Raw genomic sequence first — 17,460 nt, forward strand, 5'->3', positions numbered from 1 at the left:
CGATTGCTCTGTTTTAAACACTGAAGAGCAAGAGGACGCTGATGATAACGGTTCTGACATACCCTCACACCAATCTGAAGGGGCCAGGAGGGAGGTTTTGTCTGAGGGAGAAATTTCAGATTCAGGAAAAATTTCTCAACAAGCTGAACCTGATGTTGTAACATTTAAATTTAAATTAGAACATCTCCGCGCACTGCTTAAGGAGGTATTATCTACTCTGGATGATTGTGACAATTTGGTCATTCCAGAGAAATTATGTAAGATGGACAAGTTCCTAGAGGTTCCGGTGCCCCCCGATGCTTTTCCTATACCCAAGCGGGTGGCGGACATAGTAAATAAGGAGTGGGAAAGGCCCGGCATACCTTTCGTTCCTCCCCCTATATTTAAGAAATTATTTCCTATAGTCGACCCCAGAAAGGACTTATGGCAGACAGTCCCCAAGGTCGAGGGGGCGGTTTCTACTCTAAACAAACGCACTACTATTCCCATAGAAGATAGTTGTGCTTTCAAAGATCCTATGGATAAAAAATTAGAGGGTTTGCTTAAAAAGATGTTTGTTCAGCAAGGTTACCTTCTACAACCAATTTCATGCATTGTTCCTGTCACTACGGCAGCGTGTTTCTGGTTCGAAGAACTAGAAAAGTCGCTCAATAAAGAATCTTCGTATGAGGAGGTTATGGACAGAGTTCAAGCACTTAAATTGGCTAACTCTTTTATTTCTTCTGTTATGTGTGATCAGTCCACGGGTCATCATTACTTCTGGGATATTATCTGCTCCCCTACAGGAAGTGCAAGAGGATTCACCCAGCAGAGTTGCTATATAGCTCCTCCCCTCTACGTCACCTCCAGTCATTCTCTTGCACCCAAAGACTAGATAGGAGGTGTGAGAGGACTATGGTGATTATACTTAGTTTTTATAACTTCAATCAAAAGTTTGTTATTTTACAATAGCACCGGAGCGTGTTATTACTTCTCTGGCAGAGTTTGAAGAAGAATCTACCAGAGTTTTTTCTTATGATTTTAACCGGAGTAGTTAAGATCATATTGCTGTTTCTCGGCCATCTGAGGGAGGTAAAAGCTTCAGATCAGGGGACAGCGGGCAGTTGAATCTGCATTGAGGTATGTAGCAGTTTTTATTTTCTGAATGGAATTGATGAGAAAATCCTGCCATACCGTTATAATGACATGTATGTATACTCTACACTTCAGTATTCTGGGGATGGTATTTCACCGGAATTACTCTGTAAAAGTACATTAAACCTTTTAATAGGTATTTAATTCATGTTAAACGTTTTTGCTGGAATGTAGAATCGTTTGCATTTCTGAGGTACTGAGTGAATAAATATTTGGGCATTATTTTTCCACTTGGCAGTTTGCTTGTTTTGATTATGACAGTTTCGTTTCTCTCTCACTGCTGTGTGTGAGGGGGAGGGGCCGTTTTTGGCGCTCTTTGCTACGCATCAAAAATTTCCAGTCAGTTACTCTTGTATTTTCTGCATGATCCGGTTCATCTCTAACAGAACTCAGGGGTCTTCAAACTTCTTTGAAGGGAGGTAGATTCTCTCAGCAGAGCTGTGAGACTTATGTAGTGACTGTGTTTTAAAACGTTGCTCTGTGAATTTTATGTTTAAAATTTAATTAGTGTTACTTTACTAATGGGAACAAACCTTTGCTAACAAGTTGTGTTGTTTTTAAAGAGTGATGCTATAACTATTTTTCAGTTCATTATTTCAACTGTCATTTATTCGTTTAGTGCTTCTTTGAGGCACAGTACGTTTTTGTTAAATAAGATTGTAACCAAGTTGCATGTTTATTGCTAGTGTGTTAAACATGTCTGATTCAGAGGAAGATACCTGTGTCATTTGTTCCAATGCCAAGGTGGAGCCCAATAGAAATTTATGTACTAACTGTATTGATGCTACTTTAAATAAAAGCCAATCTGTACAAATTGAACAAATTTCACCAAACAGCGAGGGGAGAGTTATGCCGTCTAACTCGCCTCACGTGTCAGTACCTGCGTCTCCCGCCCGGGAGGTGCGTGATATTATGGCGCCTAGTACATCTGGGCAGCCATTACAGATAACATTACAAGATATGGCTACTGTTATGACTGAAGTTTTGGCTAAGTTACCAGAACTAAGAGGCAAGCGTGATCACTCTGGGGTGAGAACAGAGTGCGCTGATAATTCTAGGGCCATGTCTGATACTGCGTCACAGCTTGCAGAGCATGAGGACGGAGAGCTTCATTCTGTAGGTGACGGTTCTGATCCAAGCAGATTGGATTCAGATATTTCAAATTTTAAATTTAAATTGGAAAACCTCCGTGTATTACTAGGGGAGGTCTTAGCGGCTCTTAACGATTGTAACACTGTTGCAATACCAGAGAAAATGTGTAGGTTGGATAAATACTTTGCGGTACCGGCGAGTACTGACGTTTTTCCTATACCTAAGAGATTAACTGAAATTGTGACTAAGGAGTGGGATAGACCCGGTGTGCCGTTCTCACCCCCTCCAATATTTAGAAAGATGTTTCCAATAGATGCTACCACACGGGACTTATGGCAAACGGTCCCTAAGGTGGAGGGAGCAGTTTCTACTTTAGCTAAGCGCACCACTATCCCGGTGGAGGATAGCTGTGCTTTTTCAGATCCTATGGATAAAAAATTAGAGGGTTACCTTAAGAAAATGTTTGTTCAACAAGGTTTTATATTGCAACCCCTTGCATGCATCGCGCCGATTACGGCTGCGGCAGCATTTTGGATTGAGTCTCTGGAAGAGAACCTTAGTTCCGCTACGCTGGACGACATTACGGACAGGCTTAGAGTCCTTAAACTAGCTAATTCATTCATTTCGGAGGCCGTAGTACATTTAACCAAACTTACGGCTAAGAATTCAGGATTCGCCATTCAGGCACGTAGGGCGCTGTGGCTAAAATCCTGGTCGGCTGATGTAACTTCTAAGTCCAAATTACTTAATATACCTTTCAAGGGGCAAACTTTATTTGGGCCCGGTTTGAAAGAAATTATCGCTGACATTACAGGAGGTAAGGGCCACGCTCTACCGCAAGACAAAGCCAAAGCTAAGGCTAGACAGTCTAATTTTCGTCCCTTTCGGAATTTCAAAGCAGGTGCAGCATCAACCTCCACTGCACCAAAACAGGAAGGAGCTGTTGCTCGTTACAGACAAGGCTGGAAACCTAACCAGTCCTGGAATAAGGGCAAGCAGGCCAGAAAACCTGCTGCTGCCCCTAAGACAGCATGAACCGAGGGCCCCCGATCCGGGACCGGATCTAGTGGGGGGCAGACTCTCTCTCTTCGCCCAGGCTTGGGCAAGAGATGTCCAGGATCCCTGGGCGCTAGAGATCATATCTCAGGGATACCTTCTAGACTTCAAATTATCTCCCCCAAGAGGGAGATTTCATCTGTCAAGGTTGTCAACAAACCAAATAAAGAAAGACGCGTTTCTACGCTGTGTACAAGATCTATTATTAATGGGAGTGATCCATCCGGTTCCGCGGTCGGAACAAGGACAAGGGTTTTACTCAAACCTGTTTGTGGTTCCCAAAAAAGAGGGAACTTTCAGGCCAATCTTGGATTTAAAGATCCTAAACAAATTCCTAAGAGTTCCATCGTTCAAAATGGAAACTATTCGGACAATCTTACCCATGATCCAAAAGGGTCAGTACATGACCACAGTGGATTTAAAGGATGCTTACCTTCACATACCGATTCACAAAGATCATTACCGGTATCTAAGGTTTGCCTTCTAGACAGGCATTACCAGTTTGTAGCCCTTCCATTCGGATTGGCTACGGCTCCAAGAATCTTCACAAAGGTTCTGGGTGCCCTTCTAGCGGTTCTGAGACCGCGAGGAATTTCGGTAGCTCCGTACCTAGACGACATTCTGATACAAGCTTCAAGCTTTCAAACTGCCAAGTCTCATACAGAGTTAGTTCTGGCATTTCTAAGGTCGCATGGATGGAAAGTGAACGAAAAGAAGAGTTCTCTCTTGCCTCTCACAAGAGTTCCATTCTTGGGGACTCTTATAGATTCTGTAGAAATGAAGATTTATCTGACAGAAGACAGATTAACAAAGCTTCTAAATGCATGCCGTGTCCTTCATTCCATTCAACTCCCGTCAGTAGCTCAATGCATGGAGGTGATCGGCTTAATGGTAGCAGCAATGGACATAGTACCCTTTGCACGCCTACATCTCAGACCGCTGCAATTGTGCATGCTAAGTCAGTGGAATGGGATTACTCAGATTTGTCCCCCACTCTGAATCTGGATCAAGAGACCAGAAACTCTCTTCTATGGTGGCTTTCTCGGCCACATCTGTCCAGGGGGATGCCGTTCAGCAGGCCGGACTGGACAATTGTAACAACAGACGCCAGCCTTCTAGGTTGGGGCGCTGTCTGGAATTCTCTGAAGGCTCAGGGACAATGGAGTCAGGAGGAAAGTCTCCTGCCAATAAACATTCTGGAATTGAGAGCAGTTCTCAATGCCCTTCTAGCTTGGCCCCAGTTAAAGACTCGGGGGTTCATCAGGTTTCAGTCGGACAACATCACGACTGTAGCTTACATCAACCATCAGGGAGGGACAAGAAGCTCCCTAGCAATGATAGAAGTATCAAAGATAATTCGCTGGGCAGAGTCTCACTCTTGCCACCTGTCAGCAATCCACATCCCGGGAGTGGAGAACTGGGAGGCGGATTTCTTGAGTCGCCAGACTCTTCATCCGGGGGAGTGGGAACTTCATCCGGAGGTCTTTGCCCAAATACTTCAACGTTGGGGCAAACCAGAGATAGATCTCATGGCGTCTCGCCAGAACGCCAAACTTCCTCGCTACGGATCCAGATCCAGGGATCCGGGAGCGGTTCTGATAGATGCTTTGACAGCACCTTGGAACTTCAGGATGGCTTATGTGTTTCCACCCTTCCCGCTGCTTCCTCGATTGATTGCCAAAATCAAACAGGAGAGAGCATCAGTGATTCTAATAGCGCCTGCATGGCCGCGCAGGACTTGGTATGCAGATCTAGTGGACATGTCATCCTGTCCGCCTTGGTCTCTACCTCTAAGACAGGACCTTCTGATTCAGGGTCCATTCAAACATCAAAGTCTAACTTCTCTGAAGCTGACTGCTTGGAAATTGAACGCTTGATTTTATCAAAACGTGGTTTTTCTGAGTCGGTTATTGATACCCTGATACAGGCTAGGAAGCCTGTTACCAGAAAGATTTACCATAAAATATGGCGTAAATACCTATACTGGTGTGAATCCAAAGATTACTCCTGGAGTAAGGTTAGGATTCCTAGGATATTGTCTTTTCTACAAGAAGGTTTAGAAAAGGGTTTATCGGCTAGCTCATTAAAGGGACAGATCTCAGCTCTGTCCATCTTGTTACACAGGCGTCTGTCAGAAAATTCAGACATCCAGGCCTTTTGTCAGGCTTTAGCTAGGATCAAGCCTGTGTTTAAAACTGTTGCTCCGCCATGGAGTTTAAACTTAGTTCTTAACGTTTTACAGGGTGTTCCGTTTGAACCCCTTCATTCCATTGATATAAAATTGTTATCTTGGAAAGTTCTATTTTTAATGGCTATTTCCTCGGCTCGAAGAAGTCTCTGAGTTATCAGCCCTACATTGTGATTCTCCTTATCTGATCTTTCACTCAGACAAGGTAGTTCTGCGTACTAAACCTGGGTTCTTACCTAAGGTTGTCTCTAACAGGAATATCAATCAAGAGATTGTTGTTCCATCCTTGTGTCCAAATCCTTCTTCAAAGAAGGAACGTCTTCTACACAATCTGGATGTAGTTCGTGCCCTCAAGTTCTACTTGCAGGCAACTAAAGATTTTCGTCAAACTTCTTCCCTGTTTGTCGTTTATTCTGGACAGAGGAGAGGTCAAAAAGCTTCTGCTACCTCTCTCTCTTTTTGGCTTCGTAGCATAATACGTTTAGCCTATGAGACTGCTGGACAGCAGCCTCCTGAAAGAATTACAGCTCATTCCACTAGAGCTGTGGCTTCCACTTGGGCCTTTAAGAATGAGGCCCACTGTTGAACAGATTTGCAAGGCTGCAACTTGGTCTTCGCTTCATACTTTTTCCAAATTTTACAAATTTGACACTTTTGCTTCTTCGGAGGCTATTTTTGGGAGAAAGGTTCTTCAGGCAGTGGTTCCTTCTGTATAATGAGCCTGCCTATCCCTCCCGTCATCCGTGTACTTTTGCTTTGGTATTGGTATCCCAGAAGTAATGATGACCCGTGGACTGATCACACATAACAGAAGAAAACATAATTTATGCTTACCTGATAAATTCCTTTCTTCTGTTGTGTGATCAGTCCACGGCCCGCCCTGTTTTTTAAGGCAGGTAAATATTTTTTTAAATTATACTCCAGTCACCACTACACCCTTGGCTTCTCCTTTCTCGTTGGTCTTTGGTCGAATGACTGGAGGTGACGTAGAGGGGAGGAGCTATATAGCAACTCTGCTGGGTGAATCCTCTTGCACTTCCTGTAGGGGAGCAGATAATATCCCAGAAGTAATGATGACCCGTGGACTGATCACACAACAGAAGAAAGGAATTTATCAGGTAAGCATAAATTATGTTTTTAGATGCCGCTTTGCAATTAGCTAGATTAGCGGCGAAAAATTCAGGGTTTGCTATCGTGGCGCGCAGAGCGCTTTGGCTAAAGTCTTGGTCAGCGGATGTATCTTCCAAGACAAAATTGCTTAACATCCCTTTCAAGGGTAAAACACTGTTTGGTCCTGATTTGAAAGAGATTATTTCAGACATCACCGGGGGAAAGGGCCACGCCCTTCCTCAGGATAGGTCTTTTAAGGCTAAAAATAAGCCTAATTTTCGTCCCTTTCGCAGAAACGGACCAGCCTCTAATTCTACATCCTCTAAGCAAGAGGGTAATACTTCTCAACCCAAACCAGCCTGGAGACCGATGCAAGGCTGGAACAAGGGTAAGCAGGCCAAGAAGCCTGCCACTGCTATCAAAACAGCATGAAGGGATGGCCCCCGATCCGGGACCGGATCTGGTGGGGGGCAGACTTTCTCTCTTTGCTCAGGCCTGGGCAAGAGATGTTCAGGATCCTTGGGCACTAGAAATAGTTTCTCAGGGTTATCTCCTGGAATTCAAGGAACTACCCCCAAGGGGAAGGTTCCACAGGTCTCAATTATCTTAAAACCAAATAAAAAGACAGGCATTCTTACATTGTGTAGAAGACCTGTTAAAGATGGGAGTAATTCATCCAGTTCCAATAGGAGAACAAGGGATGGGGTTTTACTCCAACCTGTTCATAGTTCCCAAAAAAGAGGGAACATTCAGACCAATTTTAGATCTCAAGATCCTAAACAAATTTCTCAGGGTTCCATTGTTCAAAATGGAAACCATTCGAACGATCCTTCCTACCATCCAGGAAGGTCAATTTATGACCACGGTGGATTTAAAGGATGCGTACCTACATATTCCTATCCACAAGGAACATCATCAGTTCCTAAGGTTCGCTTTTCTGGACAAGCATTACCAGTTTGTGGCACTTCCATTCGGATTAGCCACTGCTCCGAGAATTTTCACAAAGGTACTAGGGTCCCTTCTAGCGGTTCTAAGACCAAGGGGCATTGCAGTAGTACCGTACTTGGACGACATCCTGATTCAAGCGTCGTCTCTGTCAAAAGCAAAGGCTCATACGGACATTGTCCTAGCCTTTCTCAGATCTCACGGATGGAAAGTGAACATAGAAAAAAGTTCTCTGTCCCCGTCAACAAGAGTTCCCTTCTTGGGAACAATAATGGACTCCTTAGAAATGAGGATTTTTCTGACAGAGGTCAGAAAATCAAAACTTCTAAGCTCTTGTCAAGTACTTCATTCTGTTCTTCGTCCTTCCATAGCGCAGTGCATGGAAGTAATAGGATTGATGGTTGCAGCAATGGACATAGTTCCTTTTGCACGAATTCATCTAAGACCATTACAACTGTGCATGCTCAGACAGTGGAATGGGGATTATACAGACTTGTCTCCGACGATTCAAGTAGATCGAAGGACCAGAGATTCACTCCGTTGGTGGCTGATCCTGGACAACCTGTCACAGGGAATGAGCTTCCGCAGACCAGAGTGGGTCATTGTCACGACCGACGCCAGTCTGGTGGGCTGGGGCGCGGTCTGGGAACCCCTGAAAGCTCAGGGTCTATGGTCTCGGGAAGAATCTCTTCTCCCGATAAACATTCTGGAACTGAGAGCGATATTCAATGCTCTCAAAGCTTGGCCTCATCTAGCAAAGGCCAAATTCATAAGGTTTCAATCAGACAACATGACGACAGTTGCATATATCAACCATCAGGGGGGAACAAGGAGTTCCCTGGCGATGGAGGAAGTGACCAAGATAATTCAATGGGCGGAGGATCACTCCTGCCACTTGTCTGCAATCCACATCCCAGGAGTGGAAAATTGGGAAGCGGATTTTCTGAGTCGTCAGACATTCCATCCGGGGGAGTGGGAACTCCATCCGGAAATCTTTGCCCAAATAACTTGATTATGGGGCATTCCAGACATGGATCTGATGGCCTCTCGTCAGAACTTCAAGGTTCCTTGTTACGGGTCCAGATCCAGGGATCCCAAGGCGACTCTAGTAGATGCACTAGTAGCACCTTGGACCTTCAACCTAGCTTATGTATTCCCACCGTTTCCTCTCATTCCTAGGCTGGTAGCCAGGATCAATCAGGAGAGGGCTTCGGTGATCTTGATAGCTCCTGCGTGGCCACGCAGGACTTGGTATGCAGACCTGGTGAATATGTCATCGGCTCCACCATGGAAGCTACCTTTGAGACAGGTCCTTCTTGTTCAAGGTCCATTCGAACATCCGAATCTGGTTTCCCTCCAACTGACTGCTTGGAGATTGAACGCTTGATTTTATCAAAGCGTGGGTTTTCAGATTCTGTAATAGATACTCTGATTCAGGCTAGAAAGCCTGTAACTAGAAAAATTTACCATAAGATATGGAAAAAATATATCTGTTGGTGTGAATCTAAAGGATTCCCATGGAACAAGATAAAAATTACTAAGATTCTATCCTTTCTACAAAAAGGTTTGGAGAAAGGATTATCTGCAAGTTCTCTGAAGGGACAGATCTCTGCGTTATCTGTTTTACTTCATAAAAGGCTGGCAGCTGTGCCAGACGTTCAAGCGTTTGTTCAGGCTCTGGTTAGAATCAAGCCTGTTTACAGACCTTTGACTCCTCCCTGGAGTCTTAATCTAGTTCTTTCAGTTCTTCAAGGGGTTCCGTTTGAACCCTTACATTCCGTAGATATTAAGTTATTATCTTGGAAAGTTTTGTTTTTGGTTGCTATTTCTTCTGCTAGAAGAGTTTCTGAGTTATCTGCTCTGCAGTGTTCTCCGCCCTATCTGGTGTTCCATGCAGATAAGGTGGTTTTGCGTACTAAGCCTGGTTTTCTTCCGAAAGTGGTTTCCAACAAAAATATTAACCAGGAGATAGTTGTACCTTCTCTGTGTCCGAATCCAGTTTCAAAGAAGGAACGTTTGTTACACAATTTGGACGTAGTCCGTGCTCTAAAATTCTATTTAGAGGCCACTAAAGATTTCAGACAAACATCTTCTTTGTTTGTTGTTTATTCTGGTAAAAGGAGAGGTCAAAAAGCAACTTCTACCTCTCTTTCTTTTTGGCTTAAAAGCATTATCCGATTGGCTTATGAGACTGCCGGACGGCAGCCTCCTGAAAGAATCACAGCTCATTCCACTAGGGCTGTGGCTTCCACATGGGCCTTCAAGAACGAGGCTTCTGTTGACCAGATATGTAAGGCAGCGACTTGGTCTTCACTGCACACTTTTGCCAAATTTTACAAAATTGATACTTTTGCTTCTTCGAGGCTATTTTTGGGAGAAAGGTTTTGCAAGCCGTGGTGCCTTCCATTTAGGTGACCTGATTTGCTCCCTCCCTTCATCCGTGTCCTAAAGCTTTGGTATTGGTTCCCACAAGTAAGGATGACGCCGTGGACCGGACACACCTATGTTGGAGAAAACAGAATTTATGTTTACCTGATAAATTGCTTTCTCCAACGGTGTGTCCGGTCCACGGCCCGCCCTGTTTTTTTTTAATCAGGTCTGTTGAATTATTTTTTCTAACTACAGTCACCACGGTATCATATGGTTTCTCCTATGCATATTTCCTCCTGTACGTCGGTCGAATGACTGGGGTAGGCGGAGCCTAGGAGGGATCATGTGACCAGCTTTGCTGGGCTCTTTGCCATTTCCTGTTGGGGAAGAGAATATCCCACAAGTAAGGATGACGCCGTGGACCGGACACACCGTTGGAGAAAGCAATTTATCAGGTAAACATAAATTCTGTTTTTATAAAATATACACTTAAATTTAAAAAGTATGATCCTGATTTGTTAGTTACAGAAACTGTCAAAGCATATTCAAAATTGGTAAAATCACAATCCTAAATACACTGCCGTTTACAGAATCTAAATGCATTAAAATACAAAATAGAAAGTGCAAAATGTAAATGTAATAAAACTTAAAGGACATAATCTGAACTTGTGATTTGTATTTTATATTAGTTTAAAGTGTAATTGTAACAAAACGTATTCAGTGCTATAATGCACTGGCCTTGTCTCTCCTTCACCTATAGAAATGTACGGAACACCCCTTAGAGAAGTATAGCAAAGTCTGTCTTTTTAGAATCTTGTAAAAGATCTCTGTGCTGGAGGATCATTTTATATCATCTCATCTGACCAGGGAGCTTTAGAGCATTAGGCCCCAAGTGTGTTGAAGTTTTATTAATTTTGATATGGGAACAGGCTCTTAAAGGGACAGTAAATTCAAAATTAAACTTTCATGATTTAGATAGAACATGCAGTTTGAAACATCTCTCCAGTTTACTTTGATGATCACATTTTCTTTGTTCTCTTGGTATTCTTTTGTTGAATAGTAAATCTATGTAGTCTCATACAGTAGAAGCTCAGGAGCGTGCAAATGTCTTTAGTTCTATATGGCTGTAATGTCTGCAACAATGTTTAACTGCTACAAACAATGTTGCAAAACACTGCTGCCATAGAGGACTAAAGACATGCACGCTCCTGATCTCCTATGAGACTACATCAAATTACTATTCAACAAAGGACAAAGCAAATTTGATAACATAAGTAAATTGGAAATTTGTTTAAAATTGCATGTTCTATCTAAACCATGACAGTTTATTTTTTACTTTACTGCCCCTTTAAGTCTGACATTGGTATCCTGATTATGGACCAAAATATAAATGTACTTCATGCCATTAAGATTAACTTTTCAATATTTTAATGTATTTTTATCCATATGTACTTTCTTACATATTTTGCACTCAAATGGATACAACATCTTCATCACTTATACAAAATTGCACTTGCGTAACCATGTTCCGGTGCTTAGACATACTTTAACACAATGATGAATATTATTATTCACACCAACAATGTCATTTTTGAACTTGTAACACAATCAAAGGTTAGCTTAGTGTGCAGCTTCAGCAGTCTGTCAGTGAATTAATTGCATAGCAGCAACTTCAGAGGTATTCTATGGGCAGTAAAGTCACTATAGTGAAAGGGTAAAAATTGTATTGAGGAGAAAGTGTATTGGGCTGTAATATGGAGAAATGTTTATATAGGGGAATAAATAACTATCCATGCCAGGGTGAATACTGTCTCTAATGCCTGTTAACTTTATTTTTTTTCTTCTTCTTCTAGGATTCATTTAGTCCCATGACCAGTCTGTCTCGTCCACGTGTGATCCGGTTAATGTCATGTGAGGAAGGAGTTTTTACCCAAGAATTGGAGACACCAGAGGGCAAAGAGTGTGTTATTTACCCTGATGTTGCAGAGGATCACACCCTAGACAGTTACAGGTAACAGCACACTTGATACTAAAAATTACGTTGCCCTTGCTTGAGTCGTCATGAGCAGAAACTGTATTAGACACTAATACTTTTAGTTTGTTACATTATACCTAAAGAAGAAAAAGTTACATTGTAAAGATAAAGGTCTGATCTAATAAATTCCCCTCTGATAGACCATCTTCTTCCACCAGAATCCTTTCCCATCTCCCCTCTGATAGACTATACATTTCATCCAGTGCCTTTCACTCTGATAGACCATTCTCATTCCTTCATCTCTTCTCTGACAGACTATACCCCAGTCCAGTAACTAAGTCCAATAAGTGATTAACAGTGAATAGATGCCCCCACTTGTTTGCATAGTTATCAAAAGGAACTATCATCTTCAAAGAAAACCAAAAAACTGTTTAAGATAGAACATTCATTAAAGGGACAGTGTACTGTAATTTTTTTTTTCTTCCCTTTAATTTTTTCCGTTTTGTTTTACCTTATTTTGTCATTTGAAATAGCTACTTTTGCCTGTTGTATCCCCCTCATGTACTGACAAATTTCAGAACTATTGTATTGTAAGTATTGGCTATAGAAAGCTATATAAACATAGACAGCAGAAGAACTTACACCCCGAGTGGGAGGTAGCAGAGATAAGTAATACAATTTTAATTTCTTTAATCAGACGAGTGTCCATGAGTCATCACGTGTGGGAATATTCCCCTCCTGACCACTAGGAGGAGACAAGATACCCCAACACACCAGAACTTTAAATCTCTCCCACTTCCCATGATCCTCAGTCATTTTCTTTTGCCTCCTTGATGAAGAGTGAGGTATAAGTTAAGATAGTCATTTGAAATGGGATTCTCTAACTGATGTAAAGCCCAAATCCTCTTTGCTAAATTATTACTAAATTAAATCCTTGGCTTTGTGCTGGGTTTGCCTGAGATAGCTCGTTTACTGCAGCTGAGGTAAGCACAGTGGGCAGGTGCTAAGGGGCAAGTACACCTTCATAGCCCACTGTTTATTAGCATGTTCACATGCTTCTCATAGTCTGGGGTTATATATTTATACACCATACACCTTATACTAGCAGTTTATAGCACATTTTGGTCACTTTTAAAACAATCTTTGTTTTTTGAGGTTACTGTTGTTTTAAATTTAGCATGGTCGGCTTAGAAGTTGCTTCTGAGCTATGCACAATATGTTTTACTTCACCTGCGCTAAATTGCTGCTTGTTGCCTTCATTTTTTTAGCAAGGAGTGTGAAGGGTTAACTGTTAGCATTCTTTTTCAACACTATGTGCTGTTATTTGCTATGTACGCCTGTTCAGTTTTTACATTTTTTTCAGTGCTTATTTAAATACCTTATATTTACTATTTATTTTTTAAGGGTTAATCAGTTTTACATTGTGCCTTTTCTGCCCTTCAGGGCTAACTGTTGCTTAATATGGCTTATTACTTCAGTCTACATCTAATACTTAAGCTATTCCTTTACTGGTACTATGAAGCAAACTGGTGCCGCTCAGGCCTCTGGTCTGTCAGCAGATCATCTAGAAGATCCATTGTTACTTTAACACTTTCTAGTTTGTGTCCCCTTGTTCAGCTTTGTCTCTATTGCTAATCCTAAACAGGCTTTTACTGTGCAAAGATTTTTACCCTATCAGAGTAGCTCCGAGGAGAGTTAATTTGAACTTTCTCCAAAATTTAAGGATTATATTCACTCTAATTTTAGTGAGGTTTTAGCTTGCTTGCCTCCAGATGTTAAAGGGACAGTCTACACCAGAATTTTTATTGTTTTAAAAGATAGATAATCCCAGAATTTTCCAAGTTTCTTGGAGCTCTTTTGGAAGAGATCAGATCCCAGGGAATTGCTGTGCTGCCTTATCTAGACGACTTCTTGATTCAGGCGTCCTCTTTTCAACTAGCAAGCTCTCATACAGAGATGTTCTCTTTTCTACATTCCCATGGGTGGAAAGTGAATCTGGAAGTGTTCTCTAGTTCTAGCTACAAAAGTGTTTCCTAGGGACAATTATAGATTCCCTATCCATGAAGATTTTCCTGACGGACGTCAGAAAATTCAATCTTCTTGCTGCTGACCTTTCTCTCCAGTCTCATCCTTCATCCAACAGTGGCTCAATGCATGGAGGTGATTGGTCTGATAGTGACTTCCATGGACATCATTTCTTTTGCTCGGTTCCATTTGCGTACGCTGCAGCTTTGCATGCACATTCAATGAAAAACAGACCATTCAGACTTATCACAGAGGATAAATCTGGACTCCCTGACAAGAAACACTCTTCGTGGTGGATATCTCAGGAAATCTGGCTTGGAGCCAGCCTATTAGGCTGGGGAGCAGTTTGGGGCTCTCTAAATGCTCAGGGCCTGGGGACTCGAGAGGAGTCTTCTCTCCACATAAATATCTTGGAGTTAAGAGCAATTTTCAATGCCCTTGATAGCTTAGACTCAATTATCTTTAGTCAGGTTTATCAGATTCTGATCGGACAACATCACGCCAGTGGCTTACATCAACCACCAGGGAAGAACTTGGAGTTCCTTGGCTATGAAGGAGGTGACTCGCATTCTGCACGATTCTCACGATTGTCTCCTATCTGCCATCCACATTCTAGGAGTGGACAATTGGGAGGCGAATTTTCTGAGCAGACAGACTTTTATTTTGGGGAGTGGACTCTCCACCCGGAGATGTTTCTCCAGGATAACCCTCATGTGGGGGGTTCTGGAGTTGTGACCTAAAGGCGATTTGTCAGAACGCCAAGCTTCTAAAATACGGTTCAAGGTCAGGAGATCCTCAGGCCACCCTGATAGATGCCCTAGCGGCTCTGGTTTTTCGATCTAGCATTCCTATTTCCTCCATTTGTTCTTTTTCCACAAGTCATTGCTCGTATCAAGCAGGAGAGAGCGTCTGTGATTCTAATAGATCCTGCCTGGACTCGCAGGATCTGGTTTGCAGATCTGGTGAAGATGTCATCTCTTTCACCTTGGAGGTTACCTCTGATGAAGGACCTTCTAATTCAGGGTCCTTTCCTCCTCCCAAGCCTGGATTCTCTGAAGCTGACTGCTTGGAGATTGAATGCCTTGTTTTGTCTAGACGTGGTTTTTCCAAAATGGTCATTAATACTAAGGTTTGCGAGCCTGAAGCAGTTACTCGCAAGATTACCATAAGATATGGCATAAAAATCTTTATTGGTGCGACTCTAAGGGTTTCTCCTAGAGGGGGGTACGGATTCCCCATATTTTATCTTTTCTTCAGGATGGGCTGGAGTAAGGTTTGTCAGTCAGTTCTCTGAAGGGTCAGATTTCTGCATTACCTATCCTTTTGCACAAACGTCTGGCAGACTTCCCAGATGTTCAAGCTTTTGTACAGGCCCTGGTCAGAATCAGGCCAGTGTTTATAATGGTTGCTTCTCCTTGGAGTTTTAATCTAGATCTTTTGTTTTGCAGCAGGCTTGGTTTGAGCCGATGCATGTTGTTGATATCAAATTGTTATCTTGGTAGATTTTATTTCTCTTTGCTATTTTCTTCCGCTCACAGTGTTTCTGAGCTTTCAGATCTTCAGTGGGATTTCCCGTACCTTTTATCTTTCATGCAGATAAGGTGGTCCTTGCTACAAAAATGCGTTTTCTCCCTAAGGTAGTGTCAGATCGAAACATTAATCAGGAAATTGTAGTTCCTTCTTTTTGTCCTAATCCTTCTTCTCATAAGGAATGTCTTTTGCATAACTTGGATGTTGTGCGTGCTTTAAATTTTTACCTACAAGCTACTAAAGATTTTCGGAACTCTTCTGCCCTGTTTGTTGTTTTCTCTGGGCTTTTTAAAAATGAAGTTTCTGTTGAGCAGATCTGCAAGGTGGCAACATGGTCCTCTTTGTATATTTTTTTTCTAAATTCTTTAAATTTGTTACTTTTGCCTCAGACTGAGGCTTTTTTGGGGAGAAAGGTTCTTCAAGTGGTGGTGCCTTCTGTTTAGGTCCTCCTGCCTTGTTCTCCCTCCCTTTTCATTCCGTATCCTCTAGCTTGGGTATTGGTTCCCACTCATTGGAATGACGTTGTGGACTCTACATGTCATAGGAAAGAAAACAAAATTTATGCTTACCTGATAAATTTCTTTCTTTCCGGACATATAGAGTCCACGACCTCGCCCTCTCTTTAATATAATTCGGCAGTTTTGTTTAATAAACCTCCGGCACCTTTTTCAACCTTGTTTCTTCTTTTTCCATTTTTTTTCCAACCGAATGACTGGGGGTTATGGGTAAGGGAAGTTACACTTGACAGCTATGCTGGGGTGCTCTTTGCCTCCTCCTGCTGGCCAGGAGTTGAATATCCCACTAGTAATTGGAATGACGTTGTGGACTTTCCATGTTCGGAAATAAATTTATCAGCTAAGCATACATTTTGTTTTTCATTATGGTGAGAGCCCATTAGCCCTGTTCTTTTTTTTTTCCAGGTGGCAGCAGTGCTTGTTTAGAACTTATTTGCTTTAATTTTTTTCTGCCTTTCTTTTTTCCTCATCTACTTTGGCTTATATGTGTGACTAAGAATCATGGGAAGTTGTAGGGATTTAAAGCTATGGGGTGTCTTTTTCCTTCTGTTGTCAGGAGGGGAATATTCCCACATGTGATGACTCGTGGACTTATTGCTATCATAAAAGAAACAGTTCTCTGTTAGCATTGGGCTTTGGTATAAAGACAGAAGATAATGAAGTGTGTGTAAAGAAAGTGATAAAATAAGGAGATATGATTTCCCTGCAAGCTCAGGCCATTTTAATGGGTTGTGGTGTCAAAGAACAAAGCTCGCTATTTTATATACAGAAAATAAACCTAAAAGAGCTATTTCTCTAATTTGTATACGCTGCTGCTGGTATAACAAGTAATTAAGTGGAAACCAAATTTTACAGCACACTATCCCTTTAAAGGGGCATTGTACTGTAATTTTTTTATTTGCTTTAATCCCTTTAGCCAAAAAGTCATATATATACGTCATACAGTACTTTGCCTATTGTACCGCATGACATTTATTAGTTAGATGTTGCAGGAAGCTTAAGTTACGCCAAGATATATGCATCTTCTTGCATATAGAACCGGAGTGAGAAACCAAAAGTTTGTGAAAAAGTTAATTTTTTTTATTTGATTGTATTTGAGGGTGAAATGGTGGCATGAAATATACCAAAATGGGCCTAGGTCAATACCTTTTTAGTTGTCCATTTTAAAATATATATATACTGTATTGACAGGTAAAATAAAAAAGGCTCTATTTCTGTTTAAATGGAGTGATAGCAAAAATGCTAAAAATTCTCTGTTATTTTGGGTAGGTTGTTCTCTGAAAGTCTCAATAGCGAAGGGGTTAATGCGTTTCCAGTGATCTGTTTTACACGCTGAAGCGTATCAAATTGTTTACAAAAAGATCCTTGACTTTTATTCTGTCATTTAAAATAGTTGTTTTTATCCTGTTGAAACCATGACCTATACTGAAAATATTAATACTTTGGTATTCTGTATAGAAAAGCTGTGTAAACGAGAGGCAGCAATGGGAGGTGTAAAAGGAAGGGTAATAAAATGTTTC

General features: G+C 41.8%; 1 protein-coding gene across 2 annotated transcripts in view; it reads left to right on the forward strand.

Annotated features, from left to right (window-relative positions):
- The window catches only part of MAPKBP1 (mitogen-activated protein kinase binding protein 1), a 569,961-nt gene that overhangs the window by 480,755 nt on the left and 71,746 nt on the right, over positions 1-17,460 (forward strand). For both annotated transcript variants that reach the window (XM_053697823.1, XM_053697824.1), the window contains exon 24: positions 11,749-11,906. In XM_053697823.1, the coding sequence (XP_053553798.1) occupies positions 11,749-11,906 (158 nt within the window). The remainder of the gene's footprint in view (positions 1-11,748; positions 11,907-17,460) is intronic.

The sequence above is a fragment of the Bombina bombina genome, chromosome 1 (assembly GCF_027579735.1).
Source record: "Bombina bombina isolate aBomBom1 chromosome 1, aBomBom1.pri, whole genome shotgun sequence".
Taxonomy (NCBI): Eukaryota; Metazoa; Chordata; class Amphibia; order Anura; family Bombinatoridae; genus Bombina; species Bombina bombina.